At 47.4% G+C, this 18,298-nt stretch overlaps 2 protein-coding genes and 1 non-coding gene across 4 annotated transcripts in view; 2 read left to right on the plus strand and 1 right to left on the minus strand.

The window, feature by feature from the left end:
- Positions 1 to 1,815: 1,815 nt before the first annotated feature.
- LOC101870292 (argininosuccinate lyase) lies at positions 1,816 to 8,354 on the minus strand. The gene is made up of 15 exons (XM_034068943.1): positions 8,088 to 8,354; positions 6,974 to 7,057; positions 6,616 to 6,672; positions 6,270 to 6,367; positions 5,614 to 5,691; positions 5,226 to 5,303; positions 5,065 to 5,117; positions 4,644 to 4,706; positions 4,336 to 4,450; positions 3,863 to 3,947; positions 3,631 to 3,690; positions 3,286 to 3,369; positions 3,003 to 3,083; positions 2,521 to 2,627; positions 1,816 to 2,056 (listed from the first exon to the last, which is right to left on the minus strand). Exons 1-15 carry the CDS (start codon positions 8,352 to 8,354, stop codon positions 1,906 to 1,908), a joined length of 1,461 nt encoding a protein of 486 aa, XP_033924834.1. The 3' UTR covers positions 1,816 to 1,905.
- Positions 8,355 to 9,598: 1,244 nt separating this feature from the next.
- Positions 9,599 to 18,298, plus strand: part of CRCP (CGRP receptor component) — a 35,580-nt gene continuing 26,880 nt past the window's right edge. Inside the window, exons 1-2 of one of the 2 annotated variants that reach the window (XM_031053625.2) lie at positions 9,599 to 9,627; positions 17,063 to 17,099. Coding sequence is in view for 1 of the 2 variants with exons in the window: in XM_005154327.3 (XP_005154384.2) it covers positions 13,015 to 13,022; positions 17,063 to 17,099 (45 nt within the window). In the remaining variant the exon portion in view is untranslated. Of the gene's footprint in view, positions 9,628 to 12,904; positions 13,023 to 17,062; positions 17,100 to 18,298 lie in introns of those variants that run through there. The other variant, XM_005154327.3, reaches the window with a different exon arrangement.
- TRNAG-GCC (transfer RNA glycine (anticodon GCC)) lies at positions 12,765 to 12,835 on the plus strand. The gene has a single exon. It is a non-coding gene; the product is annotated as a tRNA-Gly (tRNA).

Consider the following 18,298-nt stretch of genomic DNA (forward strand, 5'->3'; position numbering starts at 1 on the left):
GTTGTGCACACCACAAGCCTCCCTCAGCACATTATGTGTCCTGCTCTGGACTGCTGGGTCCAGCCTTGTGCTGCATAGAATCATGGAATCATTTAGGTTGGAAATGACCTTTAATATCATTGAGCCTTAACTGTAAGCCTAACAGTGCCAAGTTGGCCAGTAAACCATGTCCCTAAGCATCACATCTACATGTCTGTCAGATACCTCCAGGGGCTCCACAACTTTTCAAGTCTTATGAGGAGTGGCTGAGGGACCTGGGGGGTTCAGTCTGGAGAATAGAAGGGTCAGGGTCTCCTGCCTGACAGGAGATTTTAGTGAGATGGGGTCAGTCTTTTCTCTCGATTAACAAGCAATAAGACAAGAGGAAATGGCCTCAAGCTGCACCAGGGGAGGTTTAAACTGGATATTAGGAACAATTAATTCACAGAGAGGGTGCTCAGGCACTGGAACAGGCTGCCCAGGGTGGAATCACCATCCCTGGAAGTGTTCACAAACCATGTAGTTGAGGCCCTCAGTGCCATGGCTTAGTGGTGGCCTTGGCAGTGCTGGGGCAATGGTTGGACTTGGTGATCTGCAAGATCTTTTACAGCCCAGCTGAATCTATGTTCTATGATTCCCTGAGCAGCCTTGGCATGGTTTAAACACAGCCAATAACTAAGTACCAGCAGCCCCTCGCTCACCCCTTTATCCCCACACTGGGTGGGATGGGGGGAGAATGGAAAGAATTAAAACCTCACAGGCTGAGATAAGAACAGTTTAATAACTAAAATACAGTTTAATACTACTACGACTAATAATGATAACAATAAGGGAAATAACAAGGGGAGAGGATATAAAACTAAAAGGGAAAAGTTAAAACAACATTAAACACAAGTGATACACAATACAACTGCTCAGCACCTGCTGACCCACACCCAGCCTGACCCGAGCAGTGATCTGGGCCTTCTGGGTGACTCCCCCAGTTTCTATCCTGGGCATGACGTGCTGAGGTATGGAATAGCCCTTTGGCTAGTTTGGGTCTGGTGTCCTGTCTCTGCTCCATCCTGGCTCCTTGTGCCCCTCCTCACTGGCAGAGCATGAGAGCCTGAAAAGTCCTTTGTTGGGGTAAGCTAAAAACATTGGTCTGTTACCAGCATTGCTCTCAGACTAAAGCTGAAACACAGCTCTGTACCAGCTACTAGGAAGGAAATTAACTCCATCCCAGCTGAAACCAGGATAGGCCTGTTCCAGTGCTTGACAGCTCTTCTGGTGAAGAGATTTTTCCTAATACCCTCCCCTAGTGCAGCTTGAGACCATTTCCTTTTGTTCTATCCCTTGTTACTTGAGAGAAGAAACCAATCCCCACCTCACTACAACCTCCAGTCAGGGAGGTCTAGGGAGCGATCAGGTCCCCCCTGAGCCTTCTCTTCTCCAGACTGACCCCCCCAGGTCCCTCAGCCGTTCCCCATCATACTTGTGCTCCAGCTCTGTTGCCCTTCTCTGGCCCTGCTCCAGCACCTCAGTGTCTCTCTTGTAGTGAGGGACCCAGAACACAGCATTCAAGGTGCAGCCTCACCAATGTCAGGTGCAAAGGAACAATGAGTTCCCCAGTTTACCCACCTCCATGCCAAGAGACATATTTCAGGTCTCTTGCTGTAGCAGGACACTGCAGCTGCTCTGAACACACCAGACCCTGAGATATTGAGCACCCCACTGCCAGGGGAGAAGGCCACAGGCCCATATTCTTTCACACCAGTGAACATTTTACCAGGCTTCACCCAGGCTAAGAAAGCCCAACTCAGTCATGCCCGTAAGAAGGAAGACACAAGCCAGGAGTTTCAGTGAGCTACATACACCACAGTGTTTATTAACTCCAGGTTAGTGATATAGGCACAACGTTGCATCCACGGGATCTCTCCCCACACTCTAAGCCTGTTCCTTCAGCCTCTTGAGCTGCTCCCTCAGGTGATCGATCTGGGCACTCACGCTGCTCTTGGCAGTGCCACCCATGGCCGTGTACTGCTCCACACTGTTGAAGAAGTTGAAGACCTGGGAGACATCGCTGCCAAACAGGGGGCTGGGGAGGCAAAGAGAAGAGTGTCAATGGAGAGCACTGGGTGCTGGTGCCTGCTGGAAGTGCTCAGTGCCTGTGGAGATGGTGAAGGAGTGGACATGGAGCCTTTTGGGAAAGGGAAAGGCCTCCTGCAGCTCTGGCACTTCTGGTGCCTGACAGTAGCTGCTTGTGGGAGACCAAAGAGTCAGCTCCACAGGTACAAGTCTGGAGGCAAAGTCTGCTGGAGGGCTGGTGCCTCCAGGTTAGGGCATGAGTTTCATCCAGTCCCTCCCAGTAGCTACTGCCCGCGGTCTGCTGGAGCTGAGTGGTAGTGATGTTGTCCCCATTCTGTGTTGTGAGGGCCAGCAGTAACAGCACTGATTTTGGGGTATTGTCTGGGGCAGGTGATTTGGGAAAGGGCATCATAAGGAAGCCCATATGAGAGGAGGCTGATACCAGCCTGTTGAGGAAAGTCAAATGATACAAACCTGATGCTCTTCAGATCATCCAGGCTGAGATTATTGATGGGGATGCCTTTAGACTCAGCAAGGTGGACGGCCTTTCCAGTGTCAATGTGGGCTTGTCTGAACGGCATCTGCAGGGAGAAGCAGACGACACAGTCAGTGACCAGGCAATGGGGGTGTTTTCCAAAGGGAAAAAAGAATGGATGTGCTGTGTTTTGGTTGGCTTGTTTTCACCTAGGGCAATGGAATCTCAATCCGGGTTTTCTGGGGTGTGAAGAGGGAAGGAGTTAGTAGGTAAAACTCCACCTGTAAATTACTATCAAGTCCACCTGGCAGCAGTTCCACTACTTGGGATACATGTAAAGAATAGGTTTCCAGCTTTCGTGTCTGTTCACCCAGACTGATCATCACCTGGGAACAGAACACAAGGCCTCATCTCAGGCCTTCGCTGAGCAGTATTCTGCATCCAAAGGAATCACAGCTTCCAGTCTCCCCCTGACACTTACTCCTTTATGAACCAAGTAGAGGGCCAGGTCAGAAGACAGGATCTCAGGGCTCAGAGCCCTCTCCATGTTCTCCTTGTTGATCTGCAGAAGAAAGGTCAGAAGGAGGCATTACCATTAACTCTTCCATGGGGCCCAAATTAGCTGACAGTGGTGGCCATAGTGAGCCATATGGGTGGGCTACTGAAGAGCCTTCATCTTAGGACCCATCTACAGCTCATTGACCCATGTTATTTACATAATGTGCACCCCAACCATGTTCAGTAGTGAGAGCTTGAAGCCTTACCTGGAGGGTAGAAATCACTCCAGTGGCCACCTGGAGCACAGCATTCAGGGTGTCCACAACATCAAAGACAGCCTCCTTGTCCTCCTGCATTAGAACAGGGATGGAAACTGCTGTGAGTCAAGCTGGTGCAGCCCAAAAGCCCAACCAAGAGTCTGAGCAGCTTGGCCAGCAGAGCAGGGCCTCCTCTATGGCCATGGTGCCAAGTGCATCGTGCTGAACCTCAGCTCCTTCCTCACCCCCTACACATAAGCAGGGCTTGTGCAGGGACAGGGACTGGCAAAGTGCTCCAGAGTAGGAGAGATCTGTGTGTTTGAGAGACCTTATGAAAGCCAACCTGTGTTTTACCTGCAGATCCTTGTTGTAGGTGCTCGGAAGGCCTTTGAGAACCATGAGAATGGCAGCCAGCTGCAGAGAGAAGCAGGTGAGGTGGTTAGGTACAAGAGGAGAAGCACATTGTTGCAGGAGAGGTGAAGAGCCCAGAGTGGGCACACTTCTTTCAGCAGAGATGAGAAGGAGGAACATTCCTCAGCCCTGGATGAGCAGTTTCCCCATCCCCTTCTCTGCAGAGCCCACTCACCCGTCCGAACACTCGTCCAGCTTTGCTGCGGATCAGTTCCAGGCTATCAGGGTTCTTCTTCTGAGGCATCAGGCTGCTGCCAGTGCTGGAAGAAAGGTGTGTGGAGTGTTACGGTGAGCAGGACCCCAGCCCGTACAGGCACAGGTCATGCTGGTACCTCCTGCTGCAGCCCTCCAAAAGCAACAGAGCTGGGCAGGCAGGGAGGGCTTTGGCAGGCAGTGCCAGCAGAGGAGGAAGTTTTCTGTGCCAGCAGTTGCTGGGGAGGGGCAAGTGCTGAATGCAGACTTGGTTGAGTTGCCAGAATCAGAAAGAAGTGTTCAGTAGTGAGGGGTATTTACCCTATGGCTGCCTTTCTGCCAGCCTTTTAATGGTGTGTCAGCCTGGGGCAGCAGGGAGACCCCAAACACTGTCTTACCATAACCCTCAGGCGAGGGTACCAGAAGAGAATTACTCTCCAGAGACCAAAAACTTACCAGTAGGTATCAGAGAGGGTCACAAAGCCAAACTCGCTGGTGCTGTAGATGATGAGATCTTCAGCCATCTTGCTCAGGTGGATCATCAGCAGGGTGGCAAAGGAAAGGAATTCCACTGCAGAGAAGGCAGGAAATCAGGATGTGAAAAAGGTGCTTGTTTGCTTGAACAACCCAGGGAGCCCTGACTGGAGCTTTGGAGTTATTTCCTAGTGAAGGATTTCAGTCCTTTATGAAAGGAGTTAACTGGAAAGGGCTCGGGAGGCTGCTTCTAGAATGGTGTTGGGAAGAAGTGACTGAGTTGTGCTTACCCACAAAGTCTCTCTCACTAACAGCATCCATGCTGTTCAGGCTGATGGAGGCAAAGTCCAGCTCTGTAAGGAAGGTGATGGACAAAGTTAGTCAGGCTTGGTATGAATGGAGCTAGAATATAGCAGTTTGCCTCAGCATGCAGGTAACAGCCCTTGAGTAGTCCCAGAAACAGAGTCATATTAAACTCTTCACTGACTGGAGTCTTTTTTGTTAGCCCAGGCAGCCAGTGTGCAGCAATTAGCTCTTGCTGCTCTCAGCTAACAGGCATTGTCTCTCTTTGCAGTAAAAAGCCTTAGGAAAGAAAAGCTTTGGCTCCAGCACAGTGTATTGTGGTGCCATTGTAAGCCATACATCAATGCTTCTGTCCCTTCTAGATATTACAGGTAGGCAAGTGTCACTCAACCATATGGAGACATTTACCACTACGCAGAAGCTCTCTATCAATTTCCAGTGGGTTGCCAGCCAAAGCACCGCTGCCAGGGAAGAAAGAAACAGAAGTCATGCAAGATATTCAACCAAAACTGAGCTCTAGGAAGCAGATGAGGCAGAGCAAAGCCTGCTCAGTGATAATGCAAACTTACCTTCCCAAAGGCAAGACATTCATCCTCCTCTTCACATCTCCCAGGCGCTCAGAGTCACGGGTCAGAGCAACAGCATGGCTGGGAAAGGACATGAGAGGTGAAGCACCTGATGTCAGAAAGTGTCACACAACCCAAGAGGTGAGAGTGGCCAAAGGATGGAGCATGCAGGATTCAGCCAAAGGATGGAGCATGCAGGATTCAGCCTCCACTGCCCCTCAATGCTTGGATCAGAGCCATATGGGGAGCTCCTGTTCCAGCCTGCAAGGTTACCTCTGGTTTGTCACCAGCCCTGTCTGCACCCTCAAAGGACAATGCCCTTCTAGGCTCCAGCTGAGCATGGCCCCCAGGGTGGAGAAGGGTCCCTGCAGCCAAGTGTAAAGGTGGTTACCTGAGCAAGAACTGGCTCCATCTGATGGGCTGAGCTTTCTGCAGGTGGGTGTAGCCAGGCAAGATAACATCAATTTCTCTGCATGTGAAAGGAGAGAAAGAGGTGAGCAGCAGCTGTGAGGATACCAGCAGTGGCAGGTACACTGCAGAGTGTGCTGAAGCTGGTCTGTCTCCCTGTCACCTGCTACCTAAGCACATGGGGTTTAGATTTCCCAGTTTTCCAGAGTGGTGTATCTGTCATAGGCCTCTCTGGAAAACTACAGGCAAAGATTCCCCAGTCCACCACCAGTTTGGAGTGTAATGTGTAAGGAGCACAGTTAAACAGGGAGTTCACACAGCTGAGCTTTTCTCATATTTAGCAACCTGAAATATGTTCCCCACTCCTTCAGATGGATTTGGTGCCTTAAATTCATGTGGGAACCTCCCACCTCAGTTCCTTTTGCCTGGATAGACTGGGACAGGAGGAAGGTCTTTGTGATGTGAACTGTGGGGAAGGAGGGTCCGTTGCCTTTCCCTCTGCTGCCACACACTGCCTGTCTGTCTGTAACTTCCTCTGCAGGAGACCCTGCTGCTGCCCTCACTGCAGCCAGTCAAAGAAGAAGCCTGGAAGTCTCCTGGTCCTGTAAGGCAAAAGTCATGGATTTGGAAAGCACTTACATGGCAGCACGTTCCACCAGGGTCTTAATGAGCTGCAGGAGGTGACTGGAGATGACAGAGAGGGAATTCCTCATGAACAGCTTCAAGTCAGTCACAACCTGTATGAGATTGGCCACAGTCAGACAAAGCAGAATGTGACATATGTAGCGATGGGTCCCTTTTACAGCAGTCCCCTCCTTGTTGTGTGTGATGGGAAGATCTTCCTGTCATCATTTTGTCATTTTGATGTGGTAATGTCAGTATACCTTGCTCCTCAGGGCAAGAGCCAAAGGCAGCTCTGGTCTCAGGTCTCCTCAAGTGAGGTGGGGGAGGAGTAGAAAGGATTCAAAATAGATTCTGTACATACCTGATCATTCCTGCTTCTTCCAGTGTGCAGCTTTCCAGCTATGTCTCCAATCAGCTCCTGAGGACAAGAAGAGTATTTCTATCAGTATCTTTGTACTCTTAAGCAGGAGACTCCACATGAGCAGCCCTCATCCCTGCCTGGAAGGGATGCTAGAGGATCCTGTGAGTAGCCCTTGTGGGGATGGGCACGTTTGGGTTCTCTACTTGTACAATGCCTCTTGCACAAAAGGGGTCTTGGAGCCACTTGATTGTGCAGCAGGGGTCTAGTGGAATCTCCCAGTGGACCAGAGGTACAAGCACTTCATGTCAGGCAGATCCAGCTCCAGAGGAGCAGGAGGGAGAGGTGAGAGGACCCAAACCTTTAGTCTGCGTTCGTTGGCAGTGTGGATATCCTCATCGGTGTGTTTCACCACAAAGGCTCCTTTAGACCATTCCTCAGAGATCTACAAACACCAGCAGAAACACCAGTCAGCCTCTCCAGTTACCCTGATGCTGCTGTGCATGAGTGTCCTCAGGAAATGCCAGTTTCTGCCATGCCAGTGGAAATCAAAGTGTTCAGTCTCCCATGAGCTGCTTGCTCTATCCCAATATTCTATAGTGCACTTGGTGGGATTCCTCTCTCTCCCCATGATGATTCTGCACTGTTATGGCTATAGGAGGATTTCAGCTTTGCAGCAAAAAGGGAGCTCATTGTCCACCAGGATTTTCCTATACAAACATTGTATAGAGTCGCCATTGTCCATGGTGGGTGAGCAGGAACAATGGGATATTTTCTATGCAGCCTATGCATTGCCTGCTTCTGACTCGGGCAGCCAGACTCAGCAGGAAAGTAATATTCCTAATTCATAGGGAAACCATTCCTGGTGACCGTGTGGTGTGAAGAGGCTGGGCAGGTCACACTGAGCACACCTCAGCATGGCACTGGGGCTGTCACGATGAGCATTGGCAGTGTGCTCCTCAGGGCTTCAAGGCTCTCACTGGGGGCTTCTCAGCTGGTTCACATCCCACTGTTGGGCTTTGGTGCCTTTAGTGGGATGCAGTTTGAGCATCCGACTCCTGCCCAGAATGTCTCCAAGAGACCTGAGTGCAGTACACATGAGCTTGTCATGTCTGTGACTTAGGGCAGCATTCCCTTTCAGGAAAGCACTTCAGCACATGCCTAGCTCCAAGGAATAGGACATGAGAACATGGAAGGATTCTCTTTCTAGTGAGACACTGGAAGAGGTTGCCCAAAGATGTGGCAGTGTTCAAGGCCAGGCTGGACAGAGTCTTGGCTGACATGGTCTAGTTTGTGGTGTCCAAGCCCACAGCAGGGGGTTTGGAACTTAGTGATTTTAAGGTCCTTTCCAACTCAAACTATTCTATAGTTCTATGATTCTTTAGAACAGCAGGTCAGGGAGACTACTAGTGATGCTGTCATAGAAGGAGCCATTCATTTCAGCATGCACAACAGGTTGTGAAGGAATTAAATACCTTTTCCAGGCCACTTAAGATCTTCTCCATCTCACTTTTAGGTAGGATTCCAGTCTTCTCCAAGGCTTTGGCATAAGCTATGCTTCCCTGGATATCAACTTCAGCCAGTCTCTGATCATAGGTAATGGAAGCGCTGAGCATCTCCATGACTGGATCTCTGCTTCCAACAAACCTTCCTGCCATCATTTTATCTCCCTGGAAGTAATAGTTCAGAGACATTCTTAGAAGACTTTCTGATGTATCCCCTATAACTTGGTCAATGTCCATGCTACTCCTTATCCAGGTATAACTGAGGACACACTCAGGAATGTTTTCAGTTTGTACCATTAACCAGAAAAGCCCTGGACTTTATGACCTGTCAGGTCTGGCTCAGGAATCCTCCCAGTTGCTTTACTTCTGTAGGAGCCTGGAGAGGGTATATCCTGCCCATGATCCTATGAAGAAGAGTATCAGGGCATATTTTGCAAGACCAGCAGGGATCTCTTTTAAGGAAGCTGCTGATCACTGACCCTTTGATAGTCTCCTGACACAGAATAAATTACGGGATCCAGGGATATAGTGAAAGCTGTATAGTGAAACCTACTGTTACTTGAAATGACAACTTTTAAACCGCTACTCTTTGAGAGAGACTGTAATGAAACGGTTTACAAAGAGCTGTGGGCCAGCACAAGCCACATCCTCTAAACTACTCTAACTATGAAGTGCTTGAAGTTACCGTTTGAAGCATCTCCAGTCTTCATGAGGTGCTTGCAAGCTTTGGCATAAAAGTAGCAGAAAACTGGTTAAGGTGCAGACTGCAGAAGGGGATGTCTGGGTCCCTTTGGGTGTTAGGAATGTTCGAGTAAAGAGGAAAGGAAAGAAACACCCCCCAAAGCCCCAATGCCCTACACAAGGTCTGTGGAGCAGCGCGGAGCTGCGCAGCGCGCACGCTACCATGGACAGCGGCAGAGCCGGGGACCGGAGCAACCCCTTCCCCAGGGCCTGACCCAAGGAGGGAAGGGGAACCCGAGAGGAGAGCAGGAGAGAGCCCGTGGATGTCAGGGCGCAGGCACAGGGTGCTGATGATCCCGGTTGTGAGCGGGTTTGTCAGTAGGAGCTGTGAGGAATTGGAATTTGATTGGAATTGAAAAGGAAAGTTTTGCAGCTCCTAGCTGAGATACCAGTCCTTGGGGTGAACGGCAGGGGGGATGGAGCATGAAAGACGAGTGCTGGGAGCTGAGTGCTGAATGGGGAAGAGGTACCCAGGTATACCCAACTACTTGTGGGAATCAGAGGTGAGTCATTGCAACTATTGCAACAAATATGTTTGCTATCCCCTTCTCCATTTAAAACCCAGGAAAACAAATCGAGAAGCACCCAGGTCAGCAGGGCAGGTTGCAGTGCTGGGGTTATCATGCAGCTGAGCCTGTTTGCCAGAGCACCCCGAGACCACCCTTCCAGAGAAGCAAAGTTCACCCTCACCTCGCCTGCCATTGCGGACGATGTTCTTGTTCCTACAGCGATCCCGCAACTGGTGCGACCTGTGGGACAGCGCAGTGAGGTGAGACGAGATGAGGAGCCCGGTCCCCGGTCCCAGTCCTGGTCCCGATGCCCGACGCTGGCCCCTCTCACCTGCTCCACAGCTCAGCCCCGGTCGCTCGCTGTTCCCTGTCCCCGCTGCCTGCTTTTACCAGCACGGGGCTGGCTGCTCGTCCCTCCCCGTCGGGGCGGGGTGTCCCTGGACCCGGCCCCGATCCCGTGTCGTGTCCCCCCCCCACGGCCCCTTTCGCCCTTCCTACCCCCCAGTTGCCTCCGGCCCCTGTTCAGTGATGAGCAAGTCAAGGAGAGAAGCGTCTTTGGAGGCAGGGTGGCCGCAGAGAGGAGGGTTGAGAGAGATGCTTTGTTAGTGAAGTTACTGGTGTAGCTTGGGGCAGTGCTCTGGCAGTGCCAGAGTGTCTTGTATATGGATAGGTTGGCTCCTTTTCTGGGGATATCATTATACTGAAGGAATCACATCACTCCTTCTAATGAGCAGCCTTTGACAGGAATTGATATGATGGTGGATCATTGTTGCTCTATCCCCATTGCCACCTTAGCAAATACACAAGAGCAGAATAGGTGGGAGCTAGTTGCTCTTTCCCAGTTTCATGTAGATGAGGCTTTTCACCCCACCTGGAAGGATGCTGCAGCTCCCCTTGCTGTCACTAGTTGCATGGGGTCACTCTCACCAAGAGGTTCCTGTGAACCTTAGGCTGTGGCAGTGGGGTGTGAGGTTCTGCTCTGAAGCCTCGGCAGGGAGCCTGTCTCTTAAATTCATCAAACCCCAACTATCATGGAAGTAAAGAACCAGTATGAAGTACAACAGAGCTTTGGGAGCAGCAACTCGTAAAGCTACAGCTCAGCACCAGTTCCTCATGAGCACCTCACACACTGAGCACTTTTCTGCTTGCAGGTCTGCGTACTGAGTACACTAATATGGTATAATATTTTCCCATCTGCATGCTCCAAACCTTTCACGGAGCTCAGGAAACATATTCCAGCTTTCTTATCCACATTTTATTGGGTTCTTTGCATTCCTTTAACTGACCCACTTGTCCTTTTCTGCTGTTCTCTCTGTTCTGCAACTCGCCTCCTTTTCCTTTTTACACTTGGATCATTGATCATTAGGAAAGCTCCTTCCAACTGTGAAACCCCCCATTTTTACCATTTTTCTTGCCTTATTCACCCTTTAGGAGCGTCCTTGTCCTATCTCTGGGCATTGACAAGAGATTGCTGATGTGTTGGGAAAACAGTAACACTGAATTTGTAACCAGAGCACATCAATGTCAGTAAGATCTTATTAATCTGTGTCTGATATTACCTGTTTCAAGGGCTTGTGCTTCCACATGGGATCTGTCAGCACTATCCCTGTGTGTTCAGCAGACTTCAGAGGGATTAGTTTGCTTATAGTATGCTGTTTAACTCCTGTCTCAGTTTGCAGCTAGGAGATTATTCAGTCTCCCTTTTCCCATTTTTAGATGAAATAGGCAATCACTATCCTTTCTATAAAATAAGCAATGTAGAATACAGAGGAATGTATTTTTATAATAAGAATGAAATGAAACTTCCAAGCAGAAGTCATTAATGTAAATTGAACATTGAAGAAATAGCACTACTTAAAGGTGCTCGGAACTGGAGAGCTGGACTTTGTTGCAGGTCAGACAGTGAAATGGCATTGCAAATAGGTTTTCTAATGCACACTGGAATGGACTCTCATTACTGACTTCTCAATTTGATTTGGTTTGGATGGCTCTCCACTTCCCATCATCTTCTTTCAACATTTGATTTGCTTAGTGAAATAGGAAGATTAACCCCCAATCTATGGTTCAAAACCAAGGAAGGCCCGAGAGAAAGGTCTTCCCCTTATTTTCCCTTGTGGCACGTTGTTCACACATCAATATCCCCTGCTACAATATTCCTTTTCTAATCTGAGATACGATGAGGTAGTACTAAAGAGTAAATTGCCCACTTTGCAGCATGAAGAAGTTTAATTCAATGCATTTGAATGTCCTCAAAGTTTTGAGCTTTATTTGTGCCTGCTTTTGTCATCAGTCACAGCCTTACTATTCCTTTCCGAGTGCACTTGTTGCTGGAAGAGCACAATACCTGGGGAGTGCAGCTCCAAAGAGCACTTTGGTGGTTTCTAGAAGTCCATTTTTCATATTAGGACTCATTTCCATAACTGAGTCCAGGGAAGATGAAGGATGCAGACGCTGCTGCAGTGCACCTGCTTTAAAAACCTTCTGTCATTTAGGTTTAGGACAAGGCTAAAAGCTCTGTGGGCTGAAAGTGCTGCTCAAACGCACCGTCAGCTGCACTGCTGTGGAGCACTGCTGACATTTTCTGTTGGGAAAAAAACCAACTTTGTTTAATGAATTTTGAATGTAAAAGAAAAAAAAAGACACTAAATGGTGCTCAGCGAAATGCTGAATCCAGTAAACATCTTTCATGACAAAGAACACAAATACCCCGCAGATCTGCTTTCAATAGCAACTACTAGGCCCCCTGCTTTCAATAGTTAATACCGAGGCCCCTCTCTCACCAAGCCTTAGTGGTAACAATCACAGGCCAATGCTTAAAATGTTGACATGCTAAGCACATTTAGTAAAACCTATGTCTGCATTCCCTATGGATGGTGTAGCATAACTGTCTAACACCTAAAAATGCAGCAATTCAAAACAAAGTGAACTGAGCTCATCACCATCTCCTGGAAAGTTGTGTGTAAAGATAAGGAGTTCTCTCTTTAGATATTCCCCTTCTCCCTTGCATGGACCTGTAGCTGCTCCATATATATGTATATATTTACACCCTAGCATGTATGTCTCCATTGGAAAACACTTAGGAAGAATATCTCTATTTAACTAACTAGCTGTGGAGAGAGGCGTATGACACTGATGCCCTTGATAAGGTTATGTACAGCTGCTTTAAAAGGTGATGGGAGTATTCTACAGCTAGTTCAGCCTTACTGTATGGCTTGCGCATGACTGGATTTGATTCGGAAGGGCCTCTTAGGATACTCTTAGGATACTATTAGGATACCATTTCCCTTTGTCACACTTGGCAGCAGGTAACGATCAGGATCGGGGTGTATTTGAACAACGCTCATGTCTGTCCCCCATAGTTACAAGTGCTGGGGCGCAAGCAGCGTTACCATCACTGGCATTGGTGGTTCAGTGGTAGAATTCTCGCCTGCCACGCGGGAGGCCCGGGTTCGATTCCCGGCCAATGCAGTTGATGTTTTTTCCCCCCTCCTCTCCCCCCCTTTATTTCTCCTTCCTTTTCCGCTTCCGTCCCGGCAGCCCAGACTTCCTGCGGCTCCTCCCGGCCTCTCCCGCACTGCCCTCGCCGTCTCCGGGTGCCTGTGTCAGTGTCAAGGGAGGTTCTCGGTGCGGCGGCCGGGCCCGACAAGATGGAGGTGTAAGGAGCGGCGGGGGGGGGGGGGGGGGGCGCAGGGCCGGGCCGCAGCCTGGCGTCAGCGGGGGCCCCAGGGCAGGGGGTGTTCCTGGGTACATCCGTATGGGCCTGCTGTGCGGTGTGTGAGGGCTTTATATATATATATATATGTGCTTGCCTTGATGTGTGTGTGGGGGTGCATGTGTATAGGCTTCCTGTGAGGTGTATGGTATCGCTGGATCATAAAATCCCAGACTGGTTTGGGCTGAATGGACCTTAAAGCTCATCCAGCTCCAACCCCTGCCACAGGCAGGGACACCTTCCATTGGAGCAGCTGCTCCAAGCCCCTGTGTCCAACCTGGCCTTGAGCACTGCCAGGGATGGGGCAGCCACAGCTCCTCTGGGCACCCTGTGCCAGCGCCTCAGCACCCTCACAGGGAACAACTTCCTAATGTCTGACTGAAATCTCTCCTCTGCCAGTTTAAAACAGTTCACCCTTGTCCTATCACTACACGCCCTTGTGAAAAGTCACTCTGTGTTGCTGTATGGACCTCCCAGCAGTGTGTGTGTGTGTGGGGGTATTTCTATGGGCCTGCCTGTGGTGTACGGGGGGTATATTGGGCCTTTAACACCCCTATAACCAGCAGTGTGTTGAGGTGTTCTGCTGAGAAACCGAGGGGGTTCACCTTAAATAGAGTGCTGAAGAATCTGTTTATGGGGGAAAAAGGCAGCGTGGCTCAGCCTGACCCCTGCTCTCAGCCCCTGTCTCCTTGGGCTCCCTTCTCTGTCCTGCCCTGGAGAGGTGGAACATGGATCCTTGGCTTTGGGGAGAGTTATTCCTGTGAGCACTGTGGGAGCTGAATATGCTGGAGAAGGAGAAAACCTAATGGGGGGGTTTGATTATCTGATGTCCAGAGGTCACTTCCATCCTCATGGTGTGGTTACATGCATCAGTAGACAAGAGAGGTGAGTCAATGTGTTGGCTAGCTGATAACTGAAGTAGTTACCCCAGCCACCCCCAGGCAGCAAGTGGGGTTGGCTTCCTAAGCTGACAGCACTGTGTGTGTGTCTTGTTACCATCGCCCAGGCACAAAACAACAGGAGCTGAGCTGGTTGGAAGCATAGAAACTCGTTCTCATGAGTTCTGTGGAGCTCCTTATGTTGTGTGGATGTATATGCATATGTGGTACTTGTTTCTAGTGAATAGGAGCATGGAGGGTAGGAGTCCAAGGGGTGTCTGTCAGCATCCACCAAAGTCAGCTGAGCTATTGTAGTTCATGTTATTCATGGGTATTTCATTATCATTAAATCTTCTGTATTATTATAATCAAATCTTTACATAAAATGCAGAAATAGATAATAAATAGGAAATACCCATTGATATAAATAGGAAATATCCACAATACAGGTTTGTGTTATGTTAGCCTGAGTATGAGTAACAGCCTGCAGGGAAATGAGCTGTTCTTGTCGCTGCATACTGAAAACTGGTGTGAAACATGCACAGGCCAAAAGTTGCTTTTGCATGTGAGGAAGGGCAGGATTTGCCCTGCTCAGAAAGATGCTTTTGATACGCTGATGTTTGTACATCCATTTGTGTTTTGTTACCTTGAGTAGCCCAACTTATTTTACTGGTGCTGCTTCTTTTAGTACCAATAAGAAGTCTCATCAGAGTAGAAGACAGGAGGGCTGAATTCCTGAGCTTTGGGTGAATGTCCATTGTATTGGAATGGAACAGTTCAGTCCATTTTGCACTTGAGTTACTTTTGGCATTTAATCTTCCTAATCTTTTGCTTCCTGCATGATGGCCTTCATAGAGAGAAGCTTTGCAGCTAAGCAAACCTCTCTTAGGTTCACACCATGGCAGAAGTATCTGCTACTAGAGGAAAGAACCCTTCAAGAACCATTGTGATGTAAATATGTAGCATATTTTCAGTAGTAGATTTAAAGCCATGAAAGGGCAGTGATACGTTGAGAGGTGTGATGCCATATTCTGGGATACTTTTCCTAGTATTTTTAGCTTCTCAGTAATATTTTGGTTTGGACTCAGATTTGGGCAAATATTACTTAGTTAAAGATTCTAAAAAGAGTTTATACATGTGGTGTTAACATGACTTTTCTTCCTTTCTGCTTTATATTAAGTCTTATTATTGCTTAATATTAAGTCTTATTATAGTTTAATATTAAGGCTCAATATCATAAAATGAAGCAGACTGTTTAGCTGACTATTTAAAAACACATCCTAGCATTCATCATTTAGAATTTCTCATTTTCTGAATGGATAAAATTGGCCACTGCTTCAGGGTAGTTAGCTCTGAAGGAAAGGGTGGTTCTGCTTGTCAGTCCTGCAAACGTTCTGGAAGCTGAATGCAGGGTGTTGTTGATCAGTTTATAACTGCAGTAATGCAGCACAAGGAAATGATTTGAGACTGATTCACTTGCTGTCTGTTGTTAGAAGAAAAAATAAGTGGTTTTCTCTATGATAATGTTTTTGGATTAAAAAGGAAGCAGTTGTCTGAATTATTTACCTTCAGATAGCTTTCACAGTCTCACTGGTATACTGGTGTATTTACATGGCCCTTTCACTTAACTGAGTAATCCCCTATATCATTCTTCCATGGCATTATTTTTTCTAACAAAGAATGTCTTTGATCCATAGGGATTTCTGTAGCGATAGCCTGAATGCAAACATTCTGGAGGATTGCCTTTACCTAACAACAAAAGCTATATGGTTTGTAAAACATGAATGAAAGCTAATGCGTGTGTGAGCTCACTGGCTGAAGTTCCACTGGAGTCAGCGGAATGGAAGTTGAAGTTCATCTCAGCGTATTTCAGAAGGTCCTTTTCATTTAAAAACAATGATGGAACCTGTGGAAGTTTGTGGATGCATTGAACTCGTTTGAAAGTGATGAACGTGACAGTTCTATTCAAACAGTTGATGGTGCTTAACAATACATGGTACCTTTTTGTTGCAGAAGCTGCTGCACAGACCTGAGAAAGGCCTTTTTTTCCTTTTGTATGGAAGCTGTCTGTTGTTGTGGCTGCTGACTGCTCAGCAGAATGTGTTGTTCAGGGAATATAGGATGTTCGGGGTTGGGTTTTCTCCCTTTTTTTGAGTTTAAAAATATAAAATTACAAGGTGCGGTAGTAATAGATGAGTCCCAATACATGCTTGACTCTGTGCAGGCAACCTACCAGCAGTGGATAAGGATTCTTGCTTAACTGGGACAGAATTAGTGGGGAATTGTTTGGCTGGTGGAAAATAGGAAACTCTCAGCATTGCCTGATGCTGATAAAGGAGCAGGCACAAGAAGAAATGGCCTCAAGCTGCACCAGCGGAGGTTTAGATTGGATATTAGGAACAATTCCTTCCTAGGTTGGATATGAGGAGCAATTCCTTCCCCAAAGGATGCTCAGGCATTGGAACAGGCTGCCCAGGGTAGTGCTGGAGTCACTGTCCCTGGAAGTGTTCACACACTGTGTACATGTGGCCCTCAGTGCCATGGGTCAGTGGTGGCCTTGGCAGTGCTGGGGAACAGTTGGACTGGATGAGCTTAAAGGGCTTTTCCAACCTGGGTCATTCTATGGTTCTATAATAAAGAGGAAATGGAGTGCAGTTTCTGTTTTACTCAGAGCAATATGTTGTAAGTACAGTGCCGTATTTATACACACACATATGTCTATGGTACTAAAATAGTGAGTATCTGTGTTCTTGACAAATAAATGGCATATGTAATCTGGATTACATTTTCCACCAGTCTTTATTCAAATAAAACTAGAGGCCTTTGGGTTTTTCTGTAAGGAAGATACAAGGCAGGTTGGGTTTAGTGTGTAAAACCGGGTGAGTGAATAAAACAGAGTGGCTGAGTGAACAGATTATGTTGTATTATGATTTAGGGAGCGTAGTTTTCAAAGTATATTCATGTAATATGTATGGAAAACTGTTTTCAGAGAGGATAACACTTCATGGAAACAGCATCTGTTCTTTTAGAATGTGCAACCAGCCAAGAAAACCTTTAAACAATTTCATTTGGAATATAAGTAACTGTGTTTATTATCCCTTTTAGGAAGGATGCGAACGCCGCATTACTCAGTAACTTTGAGGTAAGTTTAACTGCATTCTGGTTTTCAACCAGCACTTTAAAGCTGTCATCAGTCACTTGGATACTCCTGTAGTAGCTGAAAGTTGCCAGTGGCAGTCAACGAGACTGGTGTGTGAGTTCCACCCCATTGCTTTTGATCTGGTTTTAAGAAAAGGAGCTTTTTAAAGAAGATCTGGAAATGTTTTTACCAGTAATGAGTTGTATTATTATTAGTTTAGTCCCAAATCTATAAAACCAGATATAAACATGGATGAGAAGCAGATATGTAGAATGTCAGTGGCTTGAACTTCAGCCTTGTTGTATTTACACTGTTGCTGTATGGTTACTTTGCTGAATCCTCTTGTTTATGGTAGGTTGTCATTTAGAATTTGATTCTCCCCATCTTTAAACACTTGCACAGCTGGGCAAGTGCACTAGATTTCGTGGTTCTTTGGGGGGTGTATGGTGCATCGGATCCCAAATGGGGAGTGTTGACCCCCATGTGACTGAGCAGCAATATCCAAGTTCTCTTTGTTTTTAGTTTAATCTTATGCCAAGCCAGTATAGCACTGAGCATCATCCAAGAACCTGCAACTTATTAATGCATAGTTGTATGAAAGCCAGTGCTACTGGAAATGCAGTCTTACAGCCCTGAATGCTTGTATTCTTGTAAAGATCTTCCAAAGCAGGTGAGGTTATAGGAAGGGTGAAGCAGTTTGCTCATCTGACATGTGTTATTCAGGATAAACACTCCTAGGAGCCAGTGATGTTGCTTAGTCTGGAGCCCTGTTGTAACAAGCAATGAATATCGGCGTACACATAACAAATAGCAATATGGTGTTCTTGGTGGCTTAACCTTAGCCAAGTATTGGAGAGATCTCAGTGCTTTGCTCACAAATGTAATTGTTTGGCATGGTTTTAATAAGCCAAGTGCCTTGTATTATTTTGTTACTGAAGCTGGAGTGTTGCACAGCTGTTTCCATCTCTTCTGAAGTAAATCTTGAAATGTTTTATCATGAGCTGCATCTGTCTGTGGACAGCAGAGCAACCATCTGGGGACTCTTAGAAGGGCTTTAAGGACTCACTTGGAAAGAACTGTCTTGCCCAAGAAATAGATGATACTTTGTAGGCCAAACTAGTATTAGGTGGCTGTTTGTTAAAAACATCTACTATTGAAGGAAAATAGCAAGTATTTCAGAGATTATTTATTGCAAAATCATC

The sequence above is a fragment of the Melopsittacus undulatus genome, chromosome 13, assembly GCF_012275295.1.
Source record: "Melopsittacus undulatus isolate bMelUnd1 chromosome 13, bMelUnd1.mat.Z, whole genome shotgun sequence".
NCBI classification, from domain to species: Eukaryota; Metazoa; Chordata; class Aves; order Psittaciformes; family Psittaculidae; genus Melopsittacus; species Melopsittacus undulatus.